This window comes from Elaeis guineensis, chromosome 10 (genome assembly GCF_000442705.2).
Source record: "Elaeis guineensis isolate ETL-2024a chromosome 10, EG11, whole genome shotgun sequence".
Lineage (NCBI taxonomy): Eukaryota > Viridiplantae > Streptophyta > Magnoliopsida > Arecales > Arecaceae > Elaeis > Elaeis guineensis.
The window spans coordinates 81265116-81279131 of record NC_026002.2 but is presented as its reverse complement, the minus strand read 5'-3'; the positions used below and the strand labels follow the sequence as shown (position 1 = coordinate 81279131).

Genomic DNA, 14016 nt, shown 5'->3' with positions numbered 1-14016 from the left:
TTATATAAGAGTAAGATCAATTTGTACCAAAAAAACAGTAAGATCAATGAAGGCTTCTATGTCCGTAAAAGTAATTGACATCCTCCATAAGCTGCTCTTCAATTAGCATATTGATGCAGTCAAACTCTTCAAATGTCCTCAAGTAGATGGCAATATCAACTGAAACAAATTCATCCTCCATCCCTTGTCAATAATTTTCCATTATAGACTGCATTTTGACGTAGATGCAGAGAGGATAAGGAGTAGGGAGAGGAAGGCATAATGCCGAAGATGCAGTCAATTATTTTTAGTTGAAGATCTCATGCTCAAATTTACTGCATTTCTCGATTCCATAACAAATAGTCTGATAAACGGACATGCTTCCTGAATGCATAAAGCACAAAATTGCCATCCTTCAGTAAAGAATAAAAATATGTTCATAGTGAGGATAAATGGTTGTGCTATTGTATCCAGAGACTCAGAAAAAAACATCTCATAATAAGCAATGGCGGATTCTCACCTTTATTATGAATATGGCTTAAATTTTGATTACAAAATGAGTTTATCCTGTCCTGAAAACCGAAACCTACACAGATCCACTAGTAATTGCATAAACTCTACTGCATCTTCAGTCACATCTCTAGGTATCTTGACTGCCAAAGTAGGAGTAATGACCTTTAAAAATAAATTTTCAGCAAGAAAATTCAGCAGTATAATTGTCTATGATCCTTCTTCCTGCAATCATGGATCCTCACCATGTTCAAGCGAACAAATTGGCTAGGATTCCTGAGACTTGGGTGCACCTTGACCAATTTCCTTGATCGGTGTTTCGCAGCAATATCCCGCCACCTGCATTGAATGCATCAGAGAAAGGTTAAAAAGTATATAGAGTCAAAATGGGCATCACGTATCTCCAAATTACCATATATAAGCAGTATAACCACCCAATTACAAGACAAGCTTAAAGTGCTCCACCACCATCTCCATGAAAGAAATAACCAAAAAATACATGGGAATAATCACATTCGGATGGTTATAAAGGAACATCTATGGTTCCATATATGTGCCACTTTATACAGAACTCTTAGGCTTCAGAGAATGATCCTAATGAGCCCTAAATTATGTCATTAGCAGTACAAGCACATGGCCTACAGAATTGTCTGTACCACTATGTAAATCCTAATGAGCCCTAAATTATGTCATTAGCAGTACAAGCACATGGCTTACAGAATTGTCTGTACCACTATGTAACTGAAGTGGCATTATCATCTTTTGTTATTTGAAAAACAATGGCAACTGAATAAATTTTCCATGTCTCTAGTCAACAGCATCTTCTATGTTTGTTGACCTTTTTAAGTAATCATTCTCCATAGTTATTGTTTCACTGCCATCAAATTGTACTCTTCAATTACTTTATTCTTTGCTCATACTAGTTTACGCTTCCTTTAAACTTGCTATTAGTTATAGCCATTCTGGTTTTTCCACTATCATCTTTAAGATGTGTGGCCTATGTGGTAAAACACACTTTGTTGCCCAAAATTCTTCCAAACTAATCAATATAATGATGTCATGGTGGCCTTGTAGCTACCTCTAAAAGATTTCTCAAAATTTCTATAGCAAAAAACATTACAAAGGACACAAAAGACTTCACATGCATGCCCAGTTTTCATATTGTTAGTTTCCGGTAAAATTGATGTTCTTGAATGAAAATTGTCATTATGAGCTACCTTTGGCTGTTGATGTCAACTTCTTCCACTAATAACAATATGAAATGGTCATTATGAGCTACCTTTGGCTGTTGATGTCAACTTCTTCCACTAATTTTACATCACCTATAATTTGATTTAGATTTTATCGAATTATAGAGCTTAACCTCAAGAGAGTTACTTGTACTTCAATCTAATATCCACCCTTGCTATCACCTCATCAATTCATTAGTTATTCATAATCAGCAAATGTTTCATGCAAATACTTGTTGCAGACACATGGGAGCTTAAATTCATTAATGATATCACGACAGTTTCTCACTAGACTCTATTTCTTCACACATGTCATGATCATCAAACTACATCATAATACAACTTTTGTGCCTGTTTGATTCCCAAAGCAAGCCCCACGATATTCCGGGTTGTGCTTTCTCTATGTCAAAAGTAGGGTTTAGACATGGATAGATTATACATTTTTATTCCTATTATTTTCATTTATGGTTTAAGCAAGAAAGTATCCTTAAGCTTGATTTTAGTAACATAAAAGGTAATCCTTCAGGATTCAAAGTATACTATTTGCAAATAACCTAATCCATTAGCAAATCTCCATCTGCTGTCATATTTAGAAAGCCATGATATGGGTAACTCCAAACACATTCTAGTCACCCATTTGAAAGACTTTTAACATTCTAATCTAGAATCTATTCCAGAATGCCAACTCAGATCCCATTTTTTCAGTACTGTTTTACTCCAAAAGTTGAAGCATGCAATTACTTACATGCAATAACAACAGTGGTGGAAACAACTTCTTAGAACTTCTATATGAAGGTGACAACAATTGACCCATGCTAGATCAGCAAGCTTGATTACAAGCACAAGGGACATCCAAAAAAACAAAAAAAAACGTAGTTTTACATGATGTGGATGGAAGAAAATGGTTTCAACGTTTACATTGCAAATAAATATTTTCCAGAAATGTCCTTTGATAGTTAAACTTCAAGGGTGAAAGGACCTCTTTATGATTTTGAGCGGACACAAACAATAAAGCAGGACTCAAAAAATTAAAAGATGTAAAGAAAAGCACACATATAGCATTCCCCCAGGGAGGGGAGGATGCGGAAAAGAGGCTTTCTTTAGCTTGATACAGAATAGTGATCAAGGATGACATTCTTTCTTCAGCTCAATCATAGTAATGTTTGCATAATAAACATAGATATGCAGTTTCAGATATTGCTATGTGTAAAATGAACCTCCAAACTCCAAGGAAGGGAGTCTACTATTTTTAAAAGAAAGGATTGAATATTCAAAAAAAGATAGAAAGGATTATAAACATAGATGCATCAAATTTGTACAAAGTTCGCCTATAATAAAGAGAGAAGAATGTTCAAAACTCACACTAATCAATGTCAATCTCCACCCCTGTTATGTCGAGTTTTGGACTGCCTTCTTTAAATGCATCTTGGTTTAAACCTCCATTATATTTTCCTGAGCCTTCCTCCAGCTCTCCTGAGGAAGATTCCTTGGCCCTTGCAATCTTTTGTTTCAATTTCTTGTACTTTTCCATCAAGGATGGTGAGCTCACGGCCTCTGCAAGGCTCTGCCTGATCTGGTGAATCATTGACTCGATTTTATGCTTCACCTCAGGATCAGCAGACTTCCCTGCATGTTCCACTTCTAATTTTAACATCACTATCTCGTTCTTTAGATTAGTTGAGTTGACCGCATTCTCAATCCCCTCTTCAATTTCATCATTAATTTCATCTATGTTCTCTTTTAGTTCAGAATACAAAGGATGTTCAATCACATCCCTTGCTATAGAAGCCTCTCTCTTTGAAGACGCAAGTTCCACATTCAAATGCAAAGAGCTCAGTTTCTTGGCCAGTTCAGATTCTATCCCTTTCTTTACCATGAAAATTTTCTCCTTCAAATCATTGTCCAGATGAAAAGTTCTTGACACTCCTGCATCTGAGATTTCTGCCTTTAGCTTGTCAATCTTTTCCTTCAAATCAGGGTGATTCATGACCACTTTGAACCCTTCATTGATTTCATGCTTCAATGACATGATTTTCTCATTTCTTTCAGAGATTTTCTGAGCTTTGGATAACTCCTTAAGCATGTCAAGCTTATGATTTAGACTGTCATAATTAGGATACTCTGATAGACCCTGCTTAAACTCTTGTTTCAGCTTCTCAATCTTCTCTGTCAGACTACTATCTAGGATGTGATCAGGCAAACTCCTTGCCACAGTGACTTCCTTTCTCAGCATTTCAAGCCTGTCCTTCAAGCCCATGGATTCAACAGCCTCAGCAAATTCCTGGTCCACCTCCTCCTTCAGTTTCTCAATCATTTCATTCAAACCCAGATCTGAAGGCTGAGATGGCAGGTAGTCCTTGGATTCTAGTATTTGCTGTTTCAGTTTCTCAACTTCATACTCTAAGTCAACATCTGAAGCTGTACCTGGCTTTTCCTGTTGAATAAGAGGTTCTTCTTTTTTCTTCATGTTAACTTTCTTTGACAGGTCTACAGGTTCACCTTCCACAAATCCTCCAAGATAACGGAACTTGAGCATACGATTATGCAAAAGCTTAGGTGTATCCATCTCCAGAAGCTCCTGCAAGAGCAAAAGATGTATTATGTGCAAGTGACAAATTTTGCTCCAATTACAAGAAGTACTGCAGGTGATCCCTACATTCATTGATCCAACAACTGCAATTTTAATCTGTTGTGAGGTCCAAGAAGGGTCGACATGCGCACCACCAAGGGGTTCCTGTCCAAAGGAATGGTTTTAGATAATATGAGATGGCCAGGACTATGGTTTTGTTAGTAAAGATGATACAAATATACTTGACAGTTGACACAATTACACAATACACATCACATATTTCAGCACTATTATTTCTAACAGGACATCCTAACTAACAACTATATCTTCATATACAATTCAGGTTTCATAAACCAATGCCTGATCAAAACAAAGTTATAAGAAAATATGCAAGTTATATTCTATGGTGTGGTTTCCAGTGAAAAAGGCAAAAACATGTACTTCTATGAATTTGTCATATAAACCAGAGAGTAATACATCAGGTAATCATAAAACCTTTTCTTCTTTTCAGCTGATAGCTACAAATCACTAACTGTAAATCTGACTGGCCCAGGTTTGAATATTAACAGCTAGGCTATTGTTGAAACTTGCATATTGAAACTGAATTATAGGTCATGAAGAACATTACAGGAATGACTCCATCTGCAATTTTCAGCTTGCATAATTCAGTAGCAGTAATCTTCAACTGCTCAGCAGCCTGCACATGGTCACATATAGAGTTAGTAAAAGCTTGGATCAGCATCCTGACAAGTCTCCATGTCACAGGATCATCACCTTTGGAGCAGCTTTTGAACTTTTCCATAGGATTGCAGCACATGCTTCTGGGCTGTTGTAATAAATTGAGACGAGGAACCAGATCAGAGCAATAGATATACTGGATAGCAGATGACTTGGGCAACAATGAATGCAATTTAATGATCATAACACACATGGATGAACATAAAATGTGCCCAGATATATGTTATGGACTTCATGAACAACAAGATGCTTGCAAGAGCTGCGAGCATATCAATATTGCATCATGAAATGTGCTTCTGCAAATAGTAACATTGTAAGTTTATTTAGAAAGAAAATACACTCACTCACACAAAAATGCACACCACAAAGTCAAGCATGTGCATACATACAGAGCACAGAATGCACACACAGATATGCATTTAAAATGACATATATTTATGTAGAAAAATCACAAATCTATGTACCAACTGCTAGCCATTTCTCCAGCAAGTTTTAGAGAGTAACATATCAACAGCATTATACGATGCTATTAGGACGAGATAAAAAGAAAATGTTGCAGTGTTAAATCACCTGGCAACATAAAAAACAGCATTTTCTAACATCAACAATTTATTGGCACATCCAATAGCAAGTGCACCACCAGAGCCACCTTCTCCAATAACAACTGTGACAATTGGAACTTTCAAACCAAACATGGTCCTCAAGTTGTGAGCTATGGCCTCACCCTGTATGTACATAAATAAACCATGAGCATAGCTGAATTATGAGGCAGGAAGTACTGTGCCTTCTCTGAAAATGAAACATCTGATGCTTAATTTCAAATAAGGCACATACTTGGCCTATCTCCTCAGACTTGAGATCTGCAAAAGCCCCTGGAGTATCAATGAATGTGATGATAGGCAAACCATGATGATCAGCATAATACATCATCCGCAGAGCTTTTCGATAACTGTTTAAATTTGTAAAAAATAAAAAGGTAGATCAGAAACATTTATCATAGAAAACAGACAGTGAGTTAGTTGAATAATAACTGGCCATTTTGCCAAATGGAAAAAGCAGTAAAGAGCTGACTTTAAACAAAATGTATCATCTATTCTAATATATAATGCCAACTCCACTGATGTGTCTATGCATGAGGCCTGTCACAACATCCCACTCCTGCACCTCACTGTTTCCTCAGGTGACTGTTAACTTAAGGTGAAGGGTTCAAAATCCTTCTCCTAACATTTATTTTTTATTTTTTTAAAAGACACGTGCACTGTATATGCCCTAGTCTTGTATTAATATGATTAAAAATAATGTTCTATTCATTCATGCTGTAACATGAACAAAATACCTCAAAGTTTGACATATAAATCTGATAATTGTCCCAAATTTCATAGATTTTATTTCATGCATATTACAACATATGCACATTATACATACCCATGTGGAGTTGGCATCCCAAAGTTACGTTCAATGTTCTCCTTTGTGTTTCTACCTTTCTGATGACCAATAAACATGTAGCTTCTGCCATCTATGCTTCCAATACCAGTCACAATTGCTGGATCATCGTAACCAGCACGATCTCCATGAAATTCTACCCACTGGATGAAGTAAACAGAAGAGTGATTTTACATCCCAAGCAGAACAAAAGATTGAGAGACAAGCTTGAAAATATAAAGGGAAAGGCAACTGTCTGAGTAATATGTGATTGTAAATAACCTTACGTTGTCAGTGATGTTCAGCACATGGTCAAGAAAAGTTGGCCTGTTAGGATGCCGTGCAATGCTGAGGCGCTGTATAGGTGTGAGATGTGTGTATAGATCTTTTAGAGCCTGTAAAATTGACATACGTGAAAACAATGAAAGCATACTGAATCCACTGTGAACCTTAAAGACAGAAGGATAACATTGCCATGAACACTAAAGGCAGTGAACTACTAATCATGCGGCCGGTTGGAAACCCGTAACCTAATATTCTTCTATAAAAATAGCCAAATCCAATTACTAAAAAAGAAGATTTACTTCTCGATACTTGGATTCCCAAGATATAATCTGATCTCTGAAATCCAAATCCATTTCATCCGCCATCTTCCGTACCTGCAACAAAGCACTGGATATTTCAGCCACCTATTTGAATCCAATAAAAACAAAAGCTCATGGACCATAATTGAGAAACCTTAGTTATGTTTGCCATGTACCATCAAAATCTCAGGTTCTCTATTAATCATAAGTCTCTTTCAGCTATCACATCCACAAACAGTTCAGTTCTCCCAACTAAAACCATGGTAGCTTTCCTTATCTATGGATCAGATATTTCTATTCTTTCCAACAATTCTCTATCAAGTTACTATAACATACAAATCTTTCTATTCTTTTCCTCGTATATGAATCAGATATTCCTATTCCTTTTAATTATTCTCCATTAAGTTACCATATGGTAAATATGTAGATGATGCTTCTTATTCCTCTGCTTAGTTGGCAAACAATGCCCTCATGAAAACACATTTTTCTTAGTTTGTTAATCAATTTCTTTGACAATGAGTCCAGAGAATGAAATTAACGTTTTAGATTGTATATCATACACAACTAGCAAATAATTAGCATCATCCAGACACTCTAACTGGCATTTCAAAATTTAAATGCAAGATAAAGGTGTTTTGATTTTTGACTTTCTCCTAATCATTTTTGGAAAGCAGAAGCATGGAAGTCTCGATATTTTTTATATAAACCATTGCCCCAGAAAAAATATCAGCAACATCCTACAACAATGCTGGTTCTTACGTCGATGAGTTTCTTCTCGAGATCCATAAGAGGCTTCTCGAAGGGCAGGGTGACGGGTTTGGGCTTCCCCTTGAGGGGCTTGAAATGAGAGAGGTAGCTGAGGTACCCGCCCTTCACGTTGGGATCGATCTCATCCGGCCACGGGTAGTCGTGCTTCTTCACCTTCTTGATCTTCGCCGCCACAGCGGCCGAGAGACTCTTCCTCGTCCCCTTCCGCGATCTCCCCAAAGACTTGAGGGGCACCCCACTGACGCCATTACACGAGCTCCACAAGGGATCCGAAACAGAAGCGCCGAATAGAGAGACAGAAGCCATTTTCAAGAACACGAATTACCAAGAGAGAGACAGAGAGCTAAGAGTCCAAATGGAACTCCCTTACTCCAGACTTCAGATTAAATGGTGGATTCGAATCAAGAAAGGGCACGATCCTGATAGGGCAAAGAGATACCTCGCGAGAAAAGAAAAGGAAGCGGGTGAGAGGTCTGAGGATCTAAAGACGGAGAAAGCGAGAGGGAGGAGTATGTCTGGAATCGAACGGTGTTGGGAGGGAGAAAGGAAGGCAGCATTGGTGATATCGTCAAGCATAGGAAATCCAAATGGGGCTTTCGATGCTTCTTAGGCAGAGGGGCAGGTGGCCTTGGTGCCTTGTGCGGTTACTGGGAGCGCAGGTGGCCCTCCGCCGATTTGGCCGTTGGGAGTTCCTTCTAACTTCCTGCCAGCCGCGGCCACACGTGTCTCCACGAGCAAACGTCAACACGTGGCCTACCAAGATCGAGATCAAACAAACCAGGTTTTGCCGCCAAAACCGGGCGAAGCAGGTGCTTTGAGTTTGGTGCTGGGTCGGCTCGATTTCTGCTCTAAGTTGTTTGGCCGGATTAGGTCAGATCGAAGTTTTAGGTGCGGTGAAAATCCTAAAATAGAAAAGAGCAAGAATGAGCATACCTGAGAATCATCAAGCTCTGATTTATATAAAATGGAGGTTGGTGTTAGTTTTTGGAAAGAGCAGACATGCATTTAACTACTCAATGTGTTAGGCATGCTTTGTGTTGTAGTAGATTCTCGGCTCGGACCAGAGTTGCTGAAGTACGATGGCATCCGATAGAGATAACGACGATCGGACCTACCAAATAAATTTCTGATCGAAATTGGCTCTGACAGGGACCCTCTATCGCTTAAGTCAGAAATTTGGAATGGATGGGAAGAAGCACGCATGAAAGTTTTTTGTATCATGGGGGTCCTCTGATTATCTCTATTTATAGATCGACATTAGAGCCGCAAGAAAAAAACTGTAGGAGACTATCCCAACTTCTTTGTGTACTATTCCAAGATGTCCGATTTGATTTTCGACGGTTGGCATCATCTTATTCGGCATGCAACCAGTCGTTCTCAGAAGTGGCGTGATTTGACGAGACCTTATCCTGTACGCAGCCAGCCATTCTCAGGAGTGGCGTGATTTGATGTTGAATGATGTGATTTGATAGGACCACATGGGGGTTTCTTGTCGACCTTTCCAAATTTAGCGATCAATAGTGGTCGAAGGGAACGTGGCTCAACATCCCATCACATGCACCGTCGAAGATGATGATTGATGATAGGTTCCTTGGTCGAAGATGACTTCCGAGTCGAGACCCTTTCTAGATCAATGTCCAATGTCCGAATATTGTTCTGGTGATGAGTGAGATGTTAAATATATAGATCGGCAATCTTATGTGCCTGAAGATAGGTTTGACTGCCGATACTGGGGTCGGTGGTCGTCATTGGGGTCAGCAGCTGATGTGAGGGTCAGTGGCCGATGCATAGATCGGCCACGATAAAAGTTTGTCTGTGTCTTCGAATCGGACACTAGAGTTCTACCCATAACATATGCCTCCCTATTCTCTAATCTGAGCAGGGGTCAGGCGTGGGGAGTACAATCTACTTTGTGTCCATCGAAGACACATATCGAACCCTTGTTCTTTAGACAGAATGGCACGTCTATAGTCTTGGAACCATCGCATCAAGGGGTCGGTAGGATTTATAAAGGGATACAAGCGAAAGATTGTTAGTCGACAGTTATTAAAGATCTGGCTAGATTCGAGGCGTCACATGCACCTTTAGAAATGTGCCCATAAATGTGCCTCTAAGAGAACTCATTTCGATCGATTCGATTTCATCACACAGCGGTTGTCCAACGGCATAAGTCAAATCAATGCAGGATCAAGGGCTGTTCATAACCTCTATAAATAGGGGTGTTCTCTTCCCCTTTTTTCTTTTTCTTATTATTTTTCTTGAGTCTTCTTTCTCAAGACAGCAATGCTCTTTCGAGAGAGTCTAAAGCTTCATTAGTAGATCTACTCCCAGATGTATAGGTTGGTTTCTTAGGATCCTTCCTCGGCCATTCTCCCATCTATCTTTGCTTTTCTTTATATCTGTTCGTTCTTCTTCTTCATCCCCCCATCTCTTTCCTTCACCTTCTATTTTTGGGTTTAGCATTGTCCATTAGCCTTAAAATGGATAGACCGAAAAAAGAGATAGTAGTGAGAGAGCCTTCCGATTCTCCCTCGAGAGATGATCTTGGGGATACTAGTGTCGGGCATGAGGGTGAGAACTTCATGCCCGATAGATTTTGCTCCACAATAGACTTAGAGGATCTTAGTATAATTAGAGTTCAATTCAGCATTTTTCCCCAAGTTTGATTTAGAGCTTTTAGATCCAACTGGTAGGATATGCAATCCCCCTCCTGATTGGCTCACTCTGTACGAGGAGTCGTTTCGAGCTGGTCTTAGACTCTCCCTTCCTCCTTTCATTATTGAGCTTTTTCTTACCTTTGGTATGGCCTTAGATTCGATGGCCCCGAACTCATTGCATTTTCTTATTGACTTTCTGGCGGTCTACTTTCTAGCAGAGCTTGAGCCATTTGTCGACCTATCTCGATCTTTCTATACTTTCAAAAAACATCCTCATTTTGATGACTGATGGTACCTCCCCTCCCCCCAAAATGAGGTTCATGCCTTGATCCGAGGTGCCCCTTCGTCTGTTCATGGTTGGAAGGGATGCTTCCTTTATGTCTTCTACTCGGACATAGAAGATTAGGGCTTCACCAGTTGGGGCCGATCTAGGGAGTCTGATCTCTGAGCTCCTAAGTTGCATGATACAGACTGACAGTACTTCAATACGCTGTGTAAGCACAAAATTCTAGAACTATCGGAGTTATTATCAAAGCAGATTCTCTTTAACATTGGCCTAAGCCCAGCCGACCCCTAAGATAAGGATCAGATTGGCCGATTTGCACTTTTTCTTCTTGTTCCTTCCTAGGAATGGCAATGGATAGGATACCTGCAAATTTTGCCCTACCCATATCCGAACCCATTTAAAATCTAACTACCCAAACTCGTTCCAAACCCGATTATGAAATCAGCCACAAATCCCAAACCCGTCCCATTTAAAATTGGTATACTTGTTGGGTACCTGAACCCTCTCGAACCAAAGAAGATCCTTTGATCAAAATTCTCCAAACCCTACAAAATGTCATGCTTCTTCTACCAAGATTAAGCTCTCAAAACCTCAGGGGACCAACTCACACCACCACAACTCCAACAAAAACCCATCTCGCAACCTAAGAAACCATTCAATCTCCCTCATGTACTCTCCTTTCCCATAGATCTCCAATGAAAGAGAACGAAATGAAAAGAAAAAGAAGCAAAATAAAAAAAAAATGATCAATCTATGTGGGAAAAGGCTTACCTTTCAAAATTTCCCAATTTCCTTTGTTTTCCTTGATTTTTCCTCTGTGTTCCCCCAATTTTTCCTTTATTTTTTCTATTCTCAAGAGTCTCAATTGGGTGGGAGGCTTGGAACCTAAAAGACCCCTCCCATCTCCCTCAAGTACTCTCCTTTCCTACGGATCTCCAAAGAAAGAGGATGAAATGAAAAAAATGAGAAGGGAAAAGGAAAAAAAGGATCAATCTATGTGGAAAAAGGTCTTATCTTTCAATTCTTTTCTCTTTTCCTTGAAGAAAACATAGGTAGTACTATGTATGCAATTTCAAAATTTTTATGTAGCGAAAGAATAAGATTGAATGATTTAATCTAAATTATATGCATAAGATCTAATCTATACTACCATGTCATGATAAAAATATAAACTAAGATACACTTTAGATCTAAACATAAAAACTTACATCGATCTAATCAATGCTACCATGAAGATCTAACCATTAGATCTAACACATATGATCAAGAAAGTTTAGAAACCATTACCAAATTGAAGTCTCTTGATCTCTTCTCGTCCAATGCTTGGAGAAAATCTCTCTCAGATTGCTCACTGTCATACGAAGTTGTCTGGCCTCTATAGAAAATTCATGCAAAAATTGACGCAGATCAGGATCCTTGGAAGTGCTAGCTTGTAAGGAACTCGTAGGCTAATTTCTTCCTTCTTCAAAAGCTTTGGACGCTCCAAAGGATGAAGAGATCTGGAAGAGGAAGAGGATGAGAAACTCTAGAAAAACAAAAACCAGTAAGGGAACCAAGATGTGGTGTCAAAGAAAGGAGCCACCCTTTTATAGACTAGTGCTAGGGTTTTCATCCAAGGGGAGGGCACCACAAAGTCCACACCAAAACCAAATTTTGGGCATCCAAAAATTTCTAGAAAATGATCTTTGGTGTCAAGAGAAGATCTGATATCTTACATGCCCAAAAACACTTCATAGAAATTAAGAAAAAAATCATTAGGCATCAAACAACCTTCCTTGTTTGAAAAAACTTTTTCGTTCTTATCACCTTATCTCTAATTCGGATTGCATTCGAATTAGGCAGGAGATGAGATTATGAGACACCACCCATTGTTGCCCACCTTTACTGGGTCCACACTTTTGATGCCAAAAGGCTCAAGCCAAATCCAATTTGGCATTGAGATACGGGCATGGATTCAGGTGTGGTGCAAGAGATAAGAGATAGAGTCCTAGTCGACTGAGACTCTTCATTTTCAAATTAATTCTAAATCAAATCAAATCTGATTTCAACCCAATATTGAAAATAAATTTAATCAAATTAGAAGCCCAATCATCTCATTAAATTTCTAACCTAATTAAGAATTAGTTGAGTCCAAGTCCTGATCGAATCAAGATCAAAATTTTCTTACAATCAGACTTGATCATATCAAACCCAATCTAAGTCGAACTAAATCAATTCAATTAGATTTGATCCAAAGCTCTTTACTCAATTAAATTGAATCAATTAGTAATCTAATTACTAATTAATTCTTCATTAATAGTAGAGTTTCTGTCTAGTGGGACTCTCCTCTAAAGTCCCAATCTCAGTGAGACTCTTCACCAGAGTCACAATCCAATTGAACTCTTTAGCCATCAGATCTGATCAAATCTTCTAATGCGTGTGATCCTATAGGTTCGAACCTAAGTCGGTAGTATAGAAATAATTTTTTATACCAATTGATGTAACTATCTAGCGATGGTGACCCGATATCCAGATAGGTCAAAGGATTATAAAGCAACATTCTAGAATCTACTGGCGTATAGTTACCGTATAATTTATCCCTTTGATCCTAATACTCAAGGTGACCTAGGATTTGATTGTCAATCCTAATACAATTGATCACATTATATTTCAACCTTTCAAATTCATCATATAGATTATCTTGACCAAGGTTTTACTAAATTGAAATACACTGATACATATCTCCTACTAATTCAGAGAGATCAATTCCTTCTTGACTCACACACCGACTTGATAAGTACTTGACTCTACCTAGTATCCTTCCGTCACTGAGTTAGAAACTCAGATGGTCTGGTACTAGAGTACCGTGAGTTGCTTACAAGTTACTGCGGTGATCTCAGATCTGAGAGACATTTATACCCATACCCTTCACGAGCTATTTTTGACAGTAGAGTACTCGACAAATAGTCACGTTTGATATGAATATACTCTTACATTTCATCTACATATCATAACAGTGTCTCTACACTTCTTGGTTAAAAGGACAACCAACTTATATGGCACACAACGATCTATACTTGATATTACTATCGTCCTATTAATAGCATATCATTTGGTCGTGAATATTTTTAAGGACATAACAACAAATCTTCTTTTGTCGATAAATTATAGTTCTAAGGACTTCATTACAACATAGGAGTTCAAAATAAAATGATCAATTTTATAATAAAAAAACTAAATAACTTTTATTAATGTAAATTTATATATATATTTACAAGTATGAGCACAATCATCA

The 14016-nt window shown here is 38.3% G+C and overlaps 1 protein-coding gene across 2 annotated transcripts; it reads right to left on the bottom strand.

The window, feature by feature from the left end:
• Window positions 1-477: 477 nt before the first annotated feature.
• Window positions 478-8326, bottom strand: LOC105050555 (acetyl-coenzyme A carboxylase carboxyl transferase subunit alpha, chloroplastic). 2 transcript variants are annotated; one of them, XM_010930632.4, is made up of 11 exons: window positions 7791-8326; window positions 7032-7106; window positions 6735-6842; window positions 6451-6611; window positions 5860-5974; window positions 5596-5750; window positions 5062-5113; window positions 4916-4984; window positions 4375-4452; window positions 3081-4296; window positions 478-828 (listed from the first exon to the last, which is right to left on the bottom strand). In XM_010930632.4, exons 1-10 carry the CDS (start codon window positions 8103-8105, stop codon window positions 3082-3084), a joined length of 2343 nt encoding a protein of 780 aa, XP_010928934.1. In that variant the 5' UTR covers window positions 8106-8326; the 3' UTR covers window positions 478-828; window position 3081. The 2 variants fall into 2 exon arrangements, with proteins under 2 accessions (XP_010928934.1, XP_073101138.1); XM_073245037.1 differs by lacking the exon at window positions 4375-4452 and having other exon boundaries at window positions 690-828.
• Window positions 8327-14016: the final 5690 nt, after the last annotated feature.

Coding starts and splice junctions, on each gene's coding strand:
- LOC105050555 (XM_010930632.4), bottom strand. CDS start 8,105: ATGGCTTCTGTCTCTCTATTCGGCGCTTCTGTTTCGGATCCCTTGTGG. Junction 6,843..7,031: donor GGGAATCCAAGTATCGAGAA/GTAAATCTTCTT, acceptor TCAATTTTACAG/GCTCTAAAAGATCTATACAC. Junction 4,985..5,061: donor GTTCAAAAGCTGCTCCAAAG/GTGATGATCCTG, acceptor GACCATGTGCAG/GCTGCTGAGCAGTTGAAGAT.